The sequence below is a fragment of the Eschrichtius robustus genome, chromosome 16 (genome assembly GCF_028021215.1).
Source record: "Eschrichtius robustus isolate mEscRob2 chromosome 16, mEscRob2.pri, whole genome shotgun sequence".
Classification (NCBI taxonomy): domain Eukaryota; kingdom Metazoa; phylum Chordata; class Mammalia; order Artiodactyla; family Eschrichtiidae; genus Eschrichtius; species Eschrichtius robustus.
Genome location: NC_090839.1, coordinates 63,016,230 through 63,034,541, shown reverse-complemented (window position 1 = coordinate 63,034,541; position 18,312 = coordinate 63,016,230). Strand labels below are relative to the sequence as shown.

The 18,312-nt window shown below is 36.1% G+C and overlaps 1 protein-coding gene across 3 annotated transcripts in view; it reads right to left on the bottom strand.

Moving 5' to 3' along the window:
• ATF7IP2 (activating transcription factor 7 interacting protein 2) overlaps positions 1–18,312 on the bottom strand; it is a 59,864-nt gene that overhangs the window by 7,740 nt on the left and 33,812 nt on the right. For all 3 annotated transcript variants that reach the window (XM_068566088.1, XM_068566089.1, XM_068566087.1), the window contains 3 exons: positions 10,862–10,932; positions 9,702–9,763; positions 9,195–9,264 (listed from right to left, as the gene is read on the bottom strand). In XM_068566088.1, the coding sequence (XP_068422189.1) occupies positions 9,195–9,264; positions 9,702–9,763; positions 10,862–10,932 (203 nt within the window). The remainder of the gene's footprint in view (positions 1–9,194; positions 9,265–9,701; positions 9,764–10,861; positions 10,933–18,312) is intronic.

Genomic DNA, 18,312 nt, shown 5'->3' with positions numbered 1-18,312 from the left:
TGTAGAGACATGGATGGACCTAGAGACTGTCATACAGAGTGAAGTAAGTCAGAAAGAGAAAAACAAATATCATATATTAACGCATATATGTGGAATCTAGAAAAATGGTACAGATGAACCTGTTTGCAAGACAGAAATAGAGACACAGATGTAGAGAACAAACCTATGGACACCAAGGGGGGAAAGTGGGGGGGGTGCTGGTGGGATGAACTGGGAGATTGGGATTGACATATATACACTAACATGTATAAAACAGATAACTAATAAGAACCTGCTGTATAAAAAATAAATTTTAAAAATTACAAATTATAAGAGAATCTATACACCCTTTTAAACTGGTTTGTTAATTAGACCTAGATTTGTGAAATCATAATCTGCAGGTTAATCAATGCACAAGAGCTGATACAAATAACCTCCTTTAAATTTTCAAGTGAACAGTTTCATACAAAAAAAATTCTAATAGATATAACTTCCCATAACTAACATTCCTTCTTTCAAGGTAGTAAGTCAACAAGCCCTTGGCAAATTAAAACAGGCTAAGACAGAAACTCAACTTTATGATGAGAGACAAAACAGGACTTTTATCCCAAACCAGTTTACGTTTAGATCCTTTGTGTCACCAATGTTAATGTCTTGTAAATACTCTGCAGCTTTTATCCTTATCTATATAAAAATGAGTAATTGTTACATTTTTAAAATTTTTATTTTTTTGGCTGTGTTGGGTCTTGGTTGCTGCACGCAGGCTTTCTCTAGCTGCAGCGAGTGGGGGCTACTCTTTGTTGTGGTGCGCGGGCTTCTCATTACGGTGGCTTCTCTTGTTGTGAAGCACAGGCTCTAGGCGCGCAGGCTTCAGTAGCTGCAGCACGTGGGCTCAGTAGTTGTGACACACGGGCTCTAGAACACAGGCTCAGTAGTTGTGGTGCACAGGCTTAGTTGCTCCGCGGCAATGTGGGATCTTCCCGGACCAGGGATCAAACCCGTGTCCCCAGCATTGGCAGGTGGATTCTTAACCACTGCACCACCAGGGAAGTCCCAGGAATGGTTACTTTAGCACTTTGTATTCTCAAAGCAACAGGAGCCAGTACCCGATTATTTTAAGGTTCCTCCTCATTAAACTGCTATGTGAGAATTGTGGCCTCTGGTCTCAACTTACCACTTCGGTGTTTGACCTTTCAGATCCTTTGCTGCATGTATATGCACATGTAGACGCACGTTCACTTATGTAAATACTTACATTATAGACATGATTTTTAAAGTTTGTATTTAAAAATTAACTATTCAGATATAACTTACATACAATAAAATGTACCCATTTTATTTTTTTAGATTTTTTTGGTGTGGACCTTTTTTTTTTTAAACATCTTTATTGGAGTATAATTGCTTTACAATGGTGTGTTAGTTTCTGCTGTATAACAAAGTGAGTCAGCTATACATATACATATATCCCCATATCTCCTCCCTCTTTTGTCTCCCTCCCACCCTCCCTATCCCAGCCCTCTAGGTGGACACAAAGCAACGAGCTGATCTCCCTGTGCTATGTGGCTGCTTCCCACTAGCTAGCTATTTTACATTTGGTAGTGTATATATGTCCATGCCACTCTCTCACTTTGTCACAGCTTACCCTTCCCCCTCCCCATGTCCTCAAGTTCACTCTCTACGTCTGCATCTTTATTCCTGTCTTGCCCCTAATTTCTTCAGAACCATTTTTTGTTTTTTTTTAGATTCCATATATATGTGTTAGCATGCGGTATTTGTTTTTCTCTTTCTGACTTACTTCACTCTGTATCAGACTCTAGGTCCATCCACCTCACTACAAATAACTCAATTTCGTTTCTTTTTATGGCTAATATTCCATTGTATATATGTGCCACATCTTTATCCATTCATCTGTCGATGGACACTTAGGTTGCTTCCATGATGTGGACCATTTTTAAAGTCTTTATTGAATTTGTTACAATATTGCTTCTGTTTTATGTTTTGGTTTTTTGGCCCCAAGGCATGTGGGATCTTAGCTCCCCAACCAGAGATCGAACCCACACCCCCTGCATTGGAAGGTGAAGTCTTAACCACTGGACCACCAGGGAAGTCCCCCAAATGTACCCATTTTAAATGTGCCATTCTTTGGGTTTTGACAAATGTACAGTTGTGATACCACCACCAAAATCAAGACAGAATGTTTTTATTACCCCAAATAGTGTCCCTTCTGGTAATATGGAAGAACAAATCTGACTCCACATTGGATCTGTTTGTTTTACTTTAACCTTTGTATTCTATTGCTTTTGCTACAAGTTAAAAATGTTGCCGGTAGCCTGAAATACACAGGATAGCTCATTCTCAAGGCCCTGACCTTAAAAGGTATAATACTTATCCATTTAAATAGAGATAAAAAGTTGTAGAACAGACAATAACATTTGTCTTGTTGGAGGTTTATAGCAACATTGTGAAATGACCTACGTGGACAGCTAGCTGCCAAGAAAAAAGGATTCCAGCCCCAAGAAGTTTGCAGCAACCACCCACACACCCTTCCTCTTTTAAGTATAAAAGGAGCCTGAATTCTAATTCGGAGAAGATGGTTCTTTGGGACACTAGTCCACCATCTTCTCCATTCCTTGACCCAACAACTCATCTCTCGATTTATTGGCCTGTTGTGCAGCGAGCAGTATGAACTTGGTCTTCGTAACATTCTCAATCCCTCTCTTACCGCTGGCCCCATGAAACCACAGGTCTGTTGTCACTAAAGATTAGATTGGCCTTTTCTAGAATTTGACATAAAGCAAATCACACAGTATGTACAATTCTTTTGCCCAACATTTGTTTCTGAGATTCATCAATGTTGTTGCATATAATAATATTTTGTTCATTTTTATTGTTGAGTAGTACTTAGCTGTAGAGATAGATATGCCACAACCTATTTAGCTATTGATGGACATTTGGACTGTTTATAGTTCAGTGCTATTATGAATAAAGTTGCTATGAACATTTGTGTAAAAGTCTTTGTGTAGATGTAGGTTTTCATTTGTCTTGGATAAATACCTAAAGGTGGAATAATAGTGTCATTTGCTAAGAGTATAGCTAATGTTTTGAGAAACTGCCAGACCACTTCCAAAGTGGTTTCACCATTTTACACTCCTACCAGCAAAACATGAGAATTCCAGGTCACTCCACATCCTCACCGACACTTTGTATATTTTCAGTTGTTTTCATTTTAGCCATTTTAGTGGATGTGTTGTGGTATCTCATTGTGGTCTTAACTTCTCTAATGAATAACAATGTTGAGGATGTCTTGTGTTTATTTGCCATCCCCATATCTTCTCTAGTGAAGTGTCATCTACTTGCTCTGGGTTTAATTTGTTCTTTTTATCCTAGCATCTTAATGCAGAATTTTAGATTATTCATTTTAGACTTTCCATTTTTCCTACTATAAACATTTAATGCTAGCAACTGCCTTCTAAGCGCGGCTTTAGCTGCATTCCTCAGATTTTGATATGCTGTGTTTTCATTTTCATTCAGTTCAAAATATTTTTAAACTTTCCTTTTGATTTCTTCTTTGACTCATGGGTTATCTAGAAATGTAATCTTTAGCTTCCAAATATCTAGGGATTTCCCAACTAGCTTTCTGTTATTACTAATTTAATTGTATCTGTAATCATACAGAGTATGTTCTCTAAACTTTTACATATAGTGAGACTAGTTTTATGGTCCAGAACCTGATATGTTTCATATGCACTTAAAATGAATGTGTATTCTTCTGTGGCTGGGTTTGAGTGTTCTATAAATGTCAAGTAGGTTAAGTTGGTTGATAGTATTGCCCAGGCTTCCAAAACTTTACTGACTACATATTATATCGATTACTGAGAAGGGAGTGTTGGAACCTCCAATTATAATTGTTTGTCCACTTATAATTTCAGTCCGATCAGTTTTTATATCAGGAATTTTGAAGTTCTACTATTATATGCATAAACGTAGGTTTAGTGTGTCTTTCTGATGAAATGATTGCTTTACTGTTATGAAACAGCCTTCTTTATCCCTGGTAATATTTCTTGTTCTGAAGTCTATCTGATAATAATATAGTCACTCTAGCTTTCTTATGATTAGTGTTTGTATGTTTTTGCATGGCTTATCTTCTTACATCCTTTTAACTTTAACCTATCCATATATTTATATTTAACGTACATCATGTAGTTGTCACATAGTTGGGTCTTGTTTTGTTATCCAGTCCAACAATGTGTGCTTATTTTTTTTTTTTAAACTTTGTTCTCATAGAATTTTTTTTTTAATTAATTAATTTATTTTTGGCTGTGTTGGGTCTTCGTTTCTGCGCGAGGGCTTTCTCCAGTTGCGGCGAGCGGGGGCCACTCCTCATCACGGTGTGCGGGCCTCTCACTGTAGCGGCCTCTCCCGTTGCGGAGCACAGGCTCCAGACACGCAGGCTCAGTAATTGTGGCTCATGGGCCCAGCCACTCCGCGACATGCGGGATCTTCCCAGACCAGGGCTCGAACCTGTGTCCCCTGCATTGGCAGGCAGACTCTCAACCACTGTGCCACCAGGAAAGCCCAATGTGTGCTTTTTAATGGAGTGTTTAGACCCTTCTATACTTATTCTAGCTATCAATATGGTTGGGTTTAAATCTACCATCCTGTAATTTGTTCTCTAGTGTCATTTGTTCTTTGCACCTTCTCTTGGATTGAGTATTTTAAAAATTCCATTTTACCTCCACCATTGGTCTATCAGCCATACTTACACTTAAAAAAATATTGCTCTAGGCACTGCCGTATGTACGTATCTAGTATCTTTAATAACGTATAGTCTATCCTCAAGTAACATTATACTACTCATGATGTAACACCCTTATAGCCAGCATACTTCCATTCCTCTGACCATCTTTCACACTACTGTTGGCATACATTAGCGTCTACATAAATTATAAACTCCACAACATACTGTTACATTCCTCTGTGTAGATCCACTTTCCATCTGATATTTTCCCTTTGCTTGAAGAACTTCCTTTATTTTTGACAGTGAAGGTCTGCTGGCAACAACTTTTGTTTATCTTAATAAACAGAAGTCTTAATTTTGCTTTCATGTTTGTAAGATATATTAGCTGGATATAGAATTCTAGGTTGACAGTTATTTCCCCCCAGCCTTTTAATAATGCCATTTGATTTGTTTTGCATAGTTCCAATTGAGAAAACTGTGCATTCCTTGTTCTTCCCTATATATCCTATATATATGGTGTCTTTCTGATTGCTCTAAAGTTGTTGCTGTTAATCACTGGTTTTCAGGAACTGATTATGATGTTCCTTGATATGGTTTTCTTTGTATTTATCCTGCATGCAGAGTACTGAAGTTCTTGGTTATGGTGGGCTCGTACTTTTCATTAAATTTGTAAAACTTTTGACCATACATCTATCTTAGACCACTTGATATTGTCCCACAGTTTACTAAAGGTCTGATTCCTTTTTCCCAGTCTTTTTTCTTTTCTTTTCATATTCTTTCTTTAATTTGTATAGCTTCTTTCCAAATTATATGGTCAGGTACTATTTATCCCAGTATACCAACTTGTTTTTCTTTCTCTGGTGTTTAATAAGCTATTTATTCCATCCACTGAACTTCAAGTATTTTTATTTCATTTGGTTCTCTTTTATATCTTTTATTTCTCTTATTATGTTCATGTTTTCCTTTAAATCTCTGAGTGTACTTCTATCAGTTCTTTTAAGGTCCTTGTCTGTTAATTCTGTCATCTGTCATTTCTAAGTTTGTTTCTTTTGACTGATTTTTCTCCTGGTTATGGATTCCATTTTTCTTCCTCATATCTCGAGTGACTTTTTAAAATTGGATGATGGATATTATGAATTTTACATGGTTGTGAGTTGAATTCTGAGTTCGGTTTTATTAGGGCAATGCTAGAGTTGCCTTTGCTCTAAGATGAGTTTACACCCGTATATTCAGTAAGAATCTACCATGATGGCTGGTCAGACCTGAAACATTTCCCACTGCTGTTTGAGCTCTGGAAATTGTTTAGTGTAAAGGTCCTTGGTCATTCTTTGCCCAGACTCATGCAATTTCACTCTGCATGTGTGACTTAATATTTCAGCAAAGACTCAAAAGGACTCCTATGCTAACCTCTTGGAGCTCTTTCTCTGAGTGGCTTCCTCATCTGATAGTACTCTTCCCCTCATTCCAGTTGCCTCAGCCTCTCTGAATGCCAATCTCTCTTACCTCAGCAAGACAGCCATTCTCTGCTTGGGATCTCCATCAGTGCACCGCAATCTAGGAAGAAAGCTGGGGCAGCCCATAGGGCTCATCTCATGCATTTCCCGTCTCTCAGGGACTGCAGTCCTGTACTGCAATATCTAAAAATTTTTTTCTTATATCTTGTTTAGTCTTCTACTTGTTTACTGAAGAAAAGTTAAGTCTGAGCCCATTTACTCCACCATGACTCTACATATATACTTTTATAACTTCTCTTGTTATATTATTAACATGTTTACATCAATACATATACTTCCTCAACATTATTTTTAATGGTTGAATATGGTTGTACCATATAAATCTAATTTTTGTAATTAATTCCTTATTCCTAGAAATTTAAGGGCTTCCAAAGTTTTATATTTCATGAATAGTACTGCAATAAACATTTTCATATTTCCCCTATACTTTATTTTCTTCAGGTAACTATTCAAAGAATTGAGTCACAAGGCTTGCATATTTGTAAAGTTTTGATATTGACAGAATGTCTTCCAGAAAGGTTAATTTACACTCCCATTCACAGTATATAAATTTACATTTCTTTTAAAACTATTTAGTAGAAAATCTGCATTAATTCAACCTTTTTTTTTTGGAACGTATGTTGTGTGCCAAGCACTGTGCTAAAAAGATGAAAACATACAGATTAATAAAGACATTAATGCTGCTGAAACGAATTTCAAGTCCTTTTAGGAAAACAGACATGTACAGAAACAATAAAATAAAGGTATAATATAGGCATGCACAAAATACCAAGGGTAAGGAGAGCAAAGATGACAATTTCTGCCAGAACAGTTTGTCACAAGTGTCTAAACTGAATATTGAAGGATGAGAAGTTGGGTCATCAGACAAGCCTGGGGAGGTACAGAGGGGAGAGCATTCCTGGCAAAGAGAACAGGATATGTGGTGATGGCAAGGAGAGAAGAAGCACTACCTACTGAGAAGCCATTAAGGAAGAGGTAAGGAATCTGTAGAAGATAAACCTAGAAACGTTTTCAGGGTCTAAGTCATTAAGAATTTTGTATATCTTGTTAAAGAATTTGGATTTTATCCTAAAGACAAAAACATAACCAGATTTCTATAATGAAATCATATTTTAGTGTCAACTTAGAAGATTCATTAAAAGCAGTAAGTTAGGGCTTCCCTGGTGGCGCAGTGGTTGAGAGTCTGCCCGCCAATGCAGGGCACACGGGTTCGAGCCCTGGTCTGGGAGGATCCCACATGCCGCGGAGCAACTAGGCCCGTGAGCCACAATTACTGAGCCTGCGTGTCTGGAGCCTGTGCTCCGCAGCAGGAGGGGCCGCGACGGTGAGAGGCCCGCGCACCGCGATGAAGAGTGGCCCCCGCTTGCCGCAACTGGAGAAAGCCCTCGCACAGAAACGAAGACCCAACACAGCCATAAATAAATAAATAAATAAATAAATAAAATTTTAAAAAAAGCAGTAAGTTAGGGCAGAAATATTAGTTATTAAGTTATGGCAATAGACTAAAGATAACAGAATTCTGAAATAAGGAAATATATGGACTACATCTGTTAGCTTTTTGGGAGACAACTGATGAGCTTGGAAGCTGACTACATAGTGGAATGAGGCATATCTATGAGTCAAAAGTGACTCTTACTTCTGGCTTGAGAAACTGGATGAGTTGGTGATACCATTCATCAAGCCTGGGAATATGAGAAACAGTCCAAGTTTCATCTGACTAACTATACCCTTATTCAGAACTGAACATTTTACAAGACAGATTCACATTCACATTATCGTGAGTTAACATCATGAATTGGCATGATCTACCTTTCCAACTGCTCGATTTCAAAGTGAAGCCCCCCCTCAACCGCATTACAGGTGTAACTTATTTTATCAAGCACTGAATGAATCTGTGTTTTTATTTTACTGCAACTCGAATCCTGTATCGTGTAGTTTAAAAAATATTTAGTAATCTTAATCCTTAAAATTAATGTTAAAATTGTTAATCATTAATGATACTTCATTACGGACTCCAATTTCATTTTTTAATTCATTCTAATCTTCATGAAATTGGAAACTGAAGGGTTTTTTGATTCTATCATGGGGTGCCTAAAGATTCCAGTGGTTCCAACCTTTGTTTGGATCCACAGCTGAGATCGGAGAATGAACTGGACTATATAGTTCCTGTAGTAATCTTTAATAATAGTAATGTAGTAATTTTTAATATTAATTTACTAATGCTAATAAGTGGAATCAAATATTTCATCAAAAGAGTACCATAAACATTCAAGTGCAATTAAGAGATGAAACCTTATGATTGATTACCAGCCCCAGAAGACTCTATTTTACTTCTTTTTGTTTAAATCTGAGAAACAGGGCACTGCTGTCACTCTCCCTCTGCATTTTCATGTTATGCCCTAGCATCCTGTCACAGCCAGTATTGCTATGGTTAAGGAAAAAAGGTGTGTCTCACAGGTAGAAAAGAGATTTCTAATAGTCCCAAGCAACCCAGATGTCTTTCAGTGAGCGAATGGATAAACTATTACACATCCACACCATGGAATGCTACTCAGCAATAAAAAGGAATAGTTACTAAACAACTTGGATGACCCTTGGGGGAAATTAAGCTAAGGGAAAGAAGCCAATATCAGAAGGATACATATTATATCACATTTATATAACATCCATGAAAAAACATATAATTATAATAGTGGAGAACAGATTAGTGGTTGCCAGGGTTTAGGGACTGGGAGCAAACTCTAAAAAACATCCTATAAAGGGGTAGCATGAGGGAACCTTGTAGTGATAGGACAGTTGTATAATTTGAGTGTGGTGGCAGTTACATAAATCTACACACGTGATAAAACTGCATAGAGCTACTAAATACACACACTAACACACACAAAAAAACTTCATAAATGCGTCAAATGTATTTTGAGTTGTTACCCTTCCCTCTTTCTTGAAAAAGACAAATCCTTTACCTGTGTCGCAGTTTGACAGGCCTTCGTTCGTTAGATCAATCACAGAATCAAGTTTCTTCTTCTTTTTAGCCTGAAAAGTTGTTAAAAAAATAAGACTGCCTCAACAGAAAATGTTTTTTAAAAATAAAACACATATCATTTAAAATTACCATTTAGAAGCTAGAGACTGAACATTCTAAAAGTCTTACAGCTTAATTTAACTCTACCATGAAAGAGAAGCTCGTGAAATGCTATATGGTTTCTGTGAATATAACTAAGCAGAGTCTAAATGAGTTAATTTGGTAATAAATATGGTTGTGAAATATGTTTATCATTAGCTGTTTGCTTTTTAATGTTTAAGCTGGACTGGAACCTGGTCACGCTAACTAGGAGACATTAATCTCTCAGAGAATGAATCTCCCAAAGAATGAATGACAAAGATGAGTCATCCAACAGGTAGCAACACTAAAGTTCCTAGAACTAACATATTCAAATAAACAATATTCAGAGACAATATTTAGAACCTACCATAGCTTCAGTTTCAGCATCAGGTGAACTGTTAGAATTTCCTGATGTAATTTTTCCAGTATCTGAAAGAAAATTATTAAAATATGAACATTTGACAAGTTTATTAACTATTAAATATTTATGGACTTTGTAATATGTGAATGCTGAAACAATAATAATGGGGATGCTAATTAACCATTATATAATCATAAAAAATGTAACTCAATCGACTTTACTTATTCCAAAAACCAATGAACCAGTCCAAAAAAAGCAAACTCTAATTTTGGTTCAAAAGATTTTTTCGTTCTGTAACTTTACAGCTATATTAGTAACTCTTTTTTGAGTATCTATCGGTAAACTACTATAGCATTTGAGGAAATAACTTGGAAATTTACACATTTTTTATTCATAGTATCTTTAGACTAGACCACCTGAGATGGCTGAGGAGGATTCTTCACAGAACCAGTAAAAGCCTCAGATAAATGCTTAATATCCCTTAACTATCTGATTTACAATGTTAACAGCCCAAATCATGGCGGCAATTAAGTAGCTATATAAGTGCAGACAAAGCTTTCTGAAATTAAGATGCAAATTAAACTCCCTAGTATATAGTAAAAATGAAAAGGAAATGGGGAACTTTGAAGGAGAAATTATGAGCCAAAAAAGATAGCTATTTTAAGGGAAAGGAAATTTATTGGAAATCTAAGGTTAAAGATTTTTACATTAAGTGTAATGAGAAACTCTAAAGAGTAACAGAAGTATTATTTTTAAAAGTTAAAAAAAATCAAAGATACTAAAGATTAGCCAAACTTTAAATCTTAAGTAGACTTTAACTCGATAAAACAAAAGACAAACAAAAAATAAACCATCACTATCAGCAACAAGACCAGAGTAAACAAGTACAAATAACGGATATGAAAGGTAAGTAGTTTTATAATTTACAAAGCCATTAAACACAGTAAAGAAACAAAAGGCCATAAATTGATAAACACAAGGTTAATAAGAAACCTCAATTTTATTAAGCAATCACTGATTTACTCAGGTAATATTAATCACAGATATAAATTAAACATTTTTGAGAGTAGAATTAAAACTTTTATTAAAAGATAATATTCAATTCTCTATTTTAAACAAATACTGATTTGAGGCTTTCTGATTTGATAGGTCATATTTTAAGATACCTGTTGGATCTGATGTAATTGGAGTTGTCAAATTAGGACCTTCCACAGAAATCAACATGACATCATCATTACTGAAATAAATAAATAAATTAATTAATTAAATAAATGTGATTATGCTGAGACGTGCAATCAATGGTTTTAATTCTTCTAATTTAACATTTCATAACTGATATGTTTTAATCTAACAATGGGGAGGATGTGGAATGAAAATGATAAAACCAAGTACCCAAGAAACCCTGTGTATAGCCAATTATTTATATGACCAAAAGTTCATGATATACAATAAACACAGACCCTTAAAACTTAGTAGAGGGCTTCCCTGGTGGCGCAGTGGTTAAGAATCCACCTGCCAATGCAGGGGACACAGGTTCGAGCCCTGGTCCGGGAAGATTCCACATGCTGCGGAGCAACTAGGCCCATGTGCCACAACTACTGAAGCCTGCACACCTAGAGCCCGTGCTTCACAACAAGAGAAGCCACTGCAATGAGAAGCCCGTGCACTGCAACGAAGAGTAGCCCCCACTCGCCGCAACTAGAGAAAGCCCGCGCACAGCAACGAAAGACCCAATGCAGCCAAAAATAAATTTATTAAAAAAAAACTTAATAGAAATCCATTTACAATAAATCCAAATGTATGAACTGTAAGTATTCAACATATATAAATGTACAAAATATACAAAAGTCACTCTAGCACATATACTTGCCTTCTTGAAAATGAAACAATGTATAAAAGAAACTGATTAAAACTTTGTTACTGATGTAGAACTATAAAAAATAAAGATATTAAAAAATTAATTCTGCCACTACTCTACATTATATCACTATAGTAGCAATATTTACTATGCATTTACTAAACTGAGGCAATGATGATAAATGATGCTGATTATGGTTACAGAATATTCTGAGTCATGAGACCGTCTTTTGCTCCCATTTGACCCCGACTCCACTTTTTTGAATTTGACATTTAAAATCAGAATTTTTGTTAAGAAAACATTGACACAAATTTCAGTAAGCCCATTTAATTTGCTACATGAATTTTCTATACACAGGGTTGTACCATTTTCTTATAGATGTTTTTAATTTTTAGCCTTTGTATTTGGTCTATGATCCATTTCAAGTTATTTTTGTGTATGGTGTAAGAGTTGAGGTTCACTTTTCCCCTCTGGTTATTCCAGCAACAGTTGTTGAAACAACTCTCTCTTCCCCATTAAATTACCTTGGCATCTTTGCTGAAAACCAATGGACTCTATATATACTCTCTAATTTGTCCATTGATTTATATTTCTATCCTTATGCCAACACCATTCTCTTAATTACTATAGCTTTTATAGTAAGTCTTGAACTCAGGTAGTGTATGTCTTCCAACGTTGTTCTTTTATAACACTGTTTTCACCTTCTAGGTCTTTTGCATTTCATACAAGTTTATGATCAGTTTGTTACTTTCTACAGAAAGGATGCCATGATTTTGTTTAAGGGTGCATTAAATATACAAAACAATTTGGGTGAAGTGACATTAACAATGAATTTTCTGATTTGTAAACATGGCATATCTCACCATATATTTGTATCTCCATTAATTTTTCTCAGCAATATTTTGTACTTTTAAAAATTATTAAATAAGTGGGGTTTTTTTTACAGCAGCTTTAGGTTTACAGCAAAATTGACTACAGCGTTTTCCCATATACCCCCTATCCCTCCCACACACAACCTCCCACAAAATCCTTTACCAGTGGGTACTCGTTACAACTGATGAAACTACGTTAACAACATCATTACCCCCAAAGTTCATAGTTTACAATAACATTCACTCTTAGTGTTAGGACATTCTGTGGATTTTGACAAACATGTAATGACATGTATCCACCATTACAGTATAATATAAAATAGTTTCACTGCCTTAAAAATCCCCAGTGCTCTGCCTATTCATCCCTCCCCACCAACCTCTGGCAACATTTGATCTTTTTACTATTTCCACAGTTTTGCCTTTTCTAGAATGTCATATAGTTGAAATCATACAGTATACAGCCTTCTCAGATTGGCTTCTTTCCCTTAATAATATGCACTTAAGTTTCCTCCATGTCTTTTCATAGCTTGATAGCTCATTTCTTTTTTTAGCACTAAACAGTATTCCATTGCCTGAATGTACTGGGTTGGCCAAAACGTTTGTTCGTTTTTTTCTGTAAGATGGATCTAGTAGTGCTTAGCTGTCTTTAACTTCATTCAAAACAATTTTGTTAGACTGTATTGTGTCAGCTGCCATATCAGCATGAATTTTAAAAAACTTATCAAAATTGGTAAATTTATGTGAAGCCATTTTGATATTGAGGATGGAAGAAAAAGCAACATTTTCGACACATTATGCTTTATTATTTGCAACTGAAATGCAAAAAAAGATTTGTGCAGTGTATGGAGAAGGTGCTATGACTGATCGAACACGTCAAAAGTGGTTTGCAAAGTTTCGTGCTGGAGATTTTCTTGCTGCACGATGCTCCACGGTCGGGTAGACCAGTTGAAGTTGATAGAGACCAAATCAAGACATTAATTGAGAATAATTAACATTATGCCAGGCAAGAGATAGCCGACACACTCAAAATATATCAAGCGTTGAAAATCATCTGCACCAGCTTGGTTATGTTAATCGCTTTGATGTTTGGGTTCCACATAAGTTAAGCAAAAAAAAAAACTTCTTGACCGCATTTCCACATGCAATTCTCTACTGAAACATAATGAAAACATTCCATTTTAAAAACAAACTGTGACGGGTGATGAAAAGTGGATACTGTACAACAATGCGGATGGAAGAGATCATGGGGCAAATGAAATGAACCACGACCAACCACACCAAAGGCCAGTCTTCAACCAAAGAATGTGACGTTGTGTATATGGTAGGATTGGAAGGGAGTCCTCTATTGTGAGCTCCTTCCGGAAAACCAAACAATTAATTCCAACAAGTACTGCTCCCAATTAGACCAAATGAAAGCAGCACTCGATGAAAAGCATCCGGAATTAGTCAACAGAAAATGCATAATCTTCCATCAGGGTAACGCAAGTCCACATGTTTCTTTGATGACCAGGCAAAAACTGTTACAGCCTGGCTGGGAAGTTCTGATTCATCTGCTGTATTCACCAGACATTGCACCTTTGGATTTCCATTTATTTCAGTCTTTACAAAATTCTCTTAATGGAAAAAATTTCAATTCCCTGGAAGACTGTAAAAGGCACCTGGAACAGTTCTTTGCTCAAAAAGGTAACAAGTTTTGGGAAGATGGAATTATGAAGTTGCCTGAAAAATGTCAGAAGGTAGTGGAACAAAACGGTGAATATGTTGTTCAACAAAGTTCTTGGTGAATATGAAAAATGTTTCTTTTATTTTTACTTAAAAACCGATGGAAACTTTGGCCAACCCTCTACCACATTTGTTTACCCATTCACTTACTGAAGGACATCCTGGTTGCTTCCAAGTTTTGGCAATTATGAATAAAACTACATTTTATATGATTCCATTTTCTCTCCTTTCTTAGCAAACTATACTTCTGTATTTAGTGGTTGCCCCAGAGTTTGCAATATACATTGATAACTAATCCAAGTCAATTGTCAGATAATACTATACTGCTTCACAAGTAGTACAAGTACCTTATAATAACAAAATATTCCTAACTCCTCTTTCCTGTTCCTTTTCAATCATTGCTACCATTCATTTCACTTATATATAAGTGCGTGAATGCAGCACGCGCACACACACACACACACAAGCATACATAATCAAATACATTGTTGCTATTAATTTGAACAAACTCTTGTCAGTTAAATCAATTAATAATAAGAAAGATAAAACATTCTATTTTATCTTCACTCATTCCTTCTCTGGTGATCTTCCTTTTCTTTATGTAGATCTGATTTTCTGACATACTATTTTCCTTCTCCGTGAAGAATTTTTAACATTTCCTGCAAGGCAGATCTACTGGCAACTAATATCCTAAATTTTTGTTTGCCTGAGAAAGTCTTTATTTTTCCTTCACCTTTGAAAGATAATTTCACAGTGTAAAGAATTTTAGGTTGGTAAGATTTGTTCTCTCAACACTTCAAATATTTCACTCTACTTTCTTCTTGTTTGCATAGTTTCTAAGGAGAAGTTGAATGTAAGTCTTACCTTTGCTCCTCTACAGGTATGGTGTTTTTCCTTGGCTTCTTTCAAGATTTTAGCTTTGATTTTCTGAAGTTTAAATATGATATGTCTAGGTGTACTCTTTTGGGTATTTATCCTGCTTGGTGTTCTCTGAGCTTCCTGGATCTGTGGCTTGGTGTCTAACATTAATTTGGGAGAAATTCTTAGTCACTGTTACTTTAAATATTGCTTTTGTTCCTTTCTTTTTTCTTTCTGGAATTCCCATTATGCATATATAACTCCCTTTGTAGTTGGCCTAAGTTTTTGGATATTCTGGGTTGTTTTTGTTTTGTCTTTTATTTTCTCTTTGCTTTTCCATTTTGGAAGTTTCTATTGTCATATTCTTAAGGTTGGTGATTCTTTCCTCAGCCATGTCTATTCTACTAATGAGCCCATCAAAGGCTTTCTCCATTCTGTTAGTAGTTTTGATCTCAAGCATTTCTTTTTCTTAGAATTTCCATCTCTCTTCTTACATTACCTAACAGTTCTTGCATTCTGTCTACTTTTTCCATTAAAGCATATTAATCATAGTTTAAAAAAATTCCTGGTCTAGTAACTTGAACATTCCTGCCATATCTGACTCTGGTTCTGATGCTTGCTCAGTCTCTTCAAATTGTGTTTTCTGGTTTTTAATATATCTTGTAACATTTTGTTGAAAGGTAGACATGAGGTACTGGGTAAAAGGAACTATGGTAAACAGGCCTTGAGTAATGCAGTGGTAAAATGTGGCAGAAGGGGAAGCATTCTACTAGTCCTATGATTAGGTCTCAGTCTTTTAATGAGCCTGTGCCCCTAGAGCATGAAATTCACTAATGCCTCTCAGTCCCCATACCCCTCTTAGGTGGGACAGGATGGCTAGAGGGGGCTAGAGTTGGGTATTTCTCTTCCTCCAAGTGGGAGGCTGGAGGGCATAGGTATTAGATATTTCCTTTCTCCCAGGTAGGTTAATCTCTGGTAATACTTTCTCCGGAGGACAGGCCTGTTAAGAACACAGTGCTCTGGTGTATTTCAAAAGCTTCTTTTTACCTTGCACCCTCCTGGAAGCATGAGAGGATTTTTCTTCAATATTCACTGTGAAGATCAGTAGAGCTCTAGAGGTAAAACTCACAAAATTGTGCCCTGCCCTTACCTGGACCGCCCCCCACCCCTTGGAGTTTTTGTCTCTGAGATTTATTTACTCTGAGCCTCCAGCAATTACAATTTAGGTTTCCCTACCCCAGCAGTGGTTGCCACGGAGGTTTTTGCTCCACTTCCAGGACGTTTTGATTCTGTTTCCGCCTGTTTCTCTCTCCAATTTGGGTGGCAGTAGTTTGCTCTATGACCTTACTTCTCTGGTGGATCAAAGAAGAGCGGTTTTTTTCAGTCTGTTCAGCTTTTACTTGTTAGTATGGAGTGATGACACCTTACAGGCTGGACCAGAAAACTTAAGTCTACTTTGTAGTTTTGAAGTTAGGTCTTATATGTATTTTGGTAATTTACCCCTATGAATATCATACTCTTTGATATTACTGTAAATGGTATTAATTTAAAATTCCAACTGTTTGTTGCCTGTACACAGAAATACTATAGACAACCAGTGTTATATATATAACATATATATACACACCACATAGTACAAAGGAATAGTGTGATATATACACACATATATTCCCTATATAGAAACAATAAAATATTTTATATTTATCCACATATTTATAATTTCCAGCACCCTTCATAATTTTACCTTTGCATAGATCCAAATTTCCATCTGATATTATTTTCCTTCTACCTGAAGAAACTCCTTTAGCATTCCCTGTAGTGCAAGTTTGCTGCTGATGTATTCTTTCACTTTTTTTGAGTATGAAAAAGTCCGTTTTCTTGTAAACGTCTGAAAGATATTTTCACTGAGTGTAGAACTGCAGAAACTGTAGACAGTTCTTCTTTTAATAATTTAGAGATGTCTCTCCATTTCAGTACTTCAGAGGTGTCTCCTTTTTGACATCTCTAAAGTTTGAATAGTTTACAGTGAGAATTCTCATCTTATTTTTTGTTCCTTTCTATGTAATGTGTCTTTTCTCTCTGGCTGTTTTTAAGATTTTCTTGTCACCATTGATTTTTAGCAATCTGGTTATGATGTGCTTTTCCTTTATGCTTCTTCTGCTTAGCTTTGTTAACCTTTCTTTCTTCCTTTCTATTTATGGGTTTAGAATTGGACAGATTTTAGATATCATATTTTCCTGCCCCCTGCCTAGTGATGACTTCAATGATATATACATATATTAGACTGCTTGATACTGTTCTACAAGTCTCTGATGCTCCATTCATTTTTTTGTTAGTCTTTTTTCTCCCCATGCTTTTGTTTGAACAGTTTCTGCTATGTCACTGATATTTAAAAAGCCAGTAATTATTCTGTTATTAATCCTATCCAACGACTTTTCACTTTATTGTCTTTCTTATCTCTAGAAGTACAATTTGGGTCTTTTTTTTTACATCTTCCATTTCTATCATGTTGACCTTCTCCTCTATGTTGTTGGATATGAAGAATATACTGATAATTGCTATTTTATGTTGTCTGCTAAGTCCAACAACCATATTAATTCTAGGTCTGTTTCTATCATTTTGGTTTTCTCCTTGTTATGGGTTACTTTTCATATTTTGCATGCTTGGTAATTTTTTTTTAGATGTCAGACATTGTAAAATTCACACTGTTGGATGATGTTTCATTCCATCAGAGTGTTGGACTTTGTTCTGGCATACAGTTAAATTACCCATGATTAGTTTTGACTCCTTTGAGTCCTTTTAGCTTTCTGGGGTAGGTCCACTGGAGTCTTTTAGTCCAGAATTAATTTAGCCTCACTACAGCTATACCCATCCAAGGACTCTACCTGTTGGTGCATGCTAAGTCTCTTCATTATAGCCAGTGAGAAAGCAAAATGTTCCCAGCCCTGTGCAACCTCCCCAAAAATGTATGGCCTTCTTCTTTTCAGTGGTTCTTGCCCCAGCCTCTTGTAGTTTCATGCTTTGCACATATAGATCTGTATTCAGCCAATGATTCAAGGGGTTCCCTTTGCAGATCTCCAGAGCTCTACCTTTATGCAATTACCTCTCTTCATTGCTCTGCCTCACAAATTCTAGATAATTCATATTCTCCAATATCTGATCTAAATGCACCAAGACCACCAGGCTGTTTGGGCTCCTCCCACCCCTGCTTTTCAACTTGGGAAATGCCTCCAGGCAGAACTGGCACAATGGTAGGGTGCATTTCTTTTGTTTCTTTTCTCACAGGGATCATAATTGTGTGCTCCCT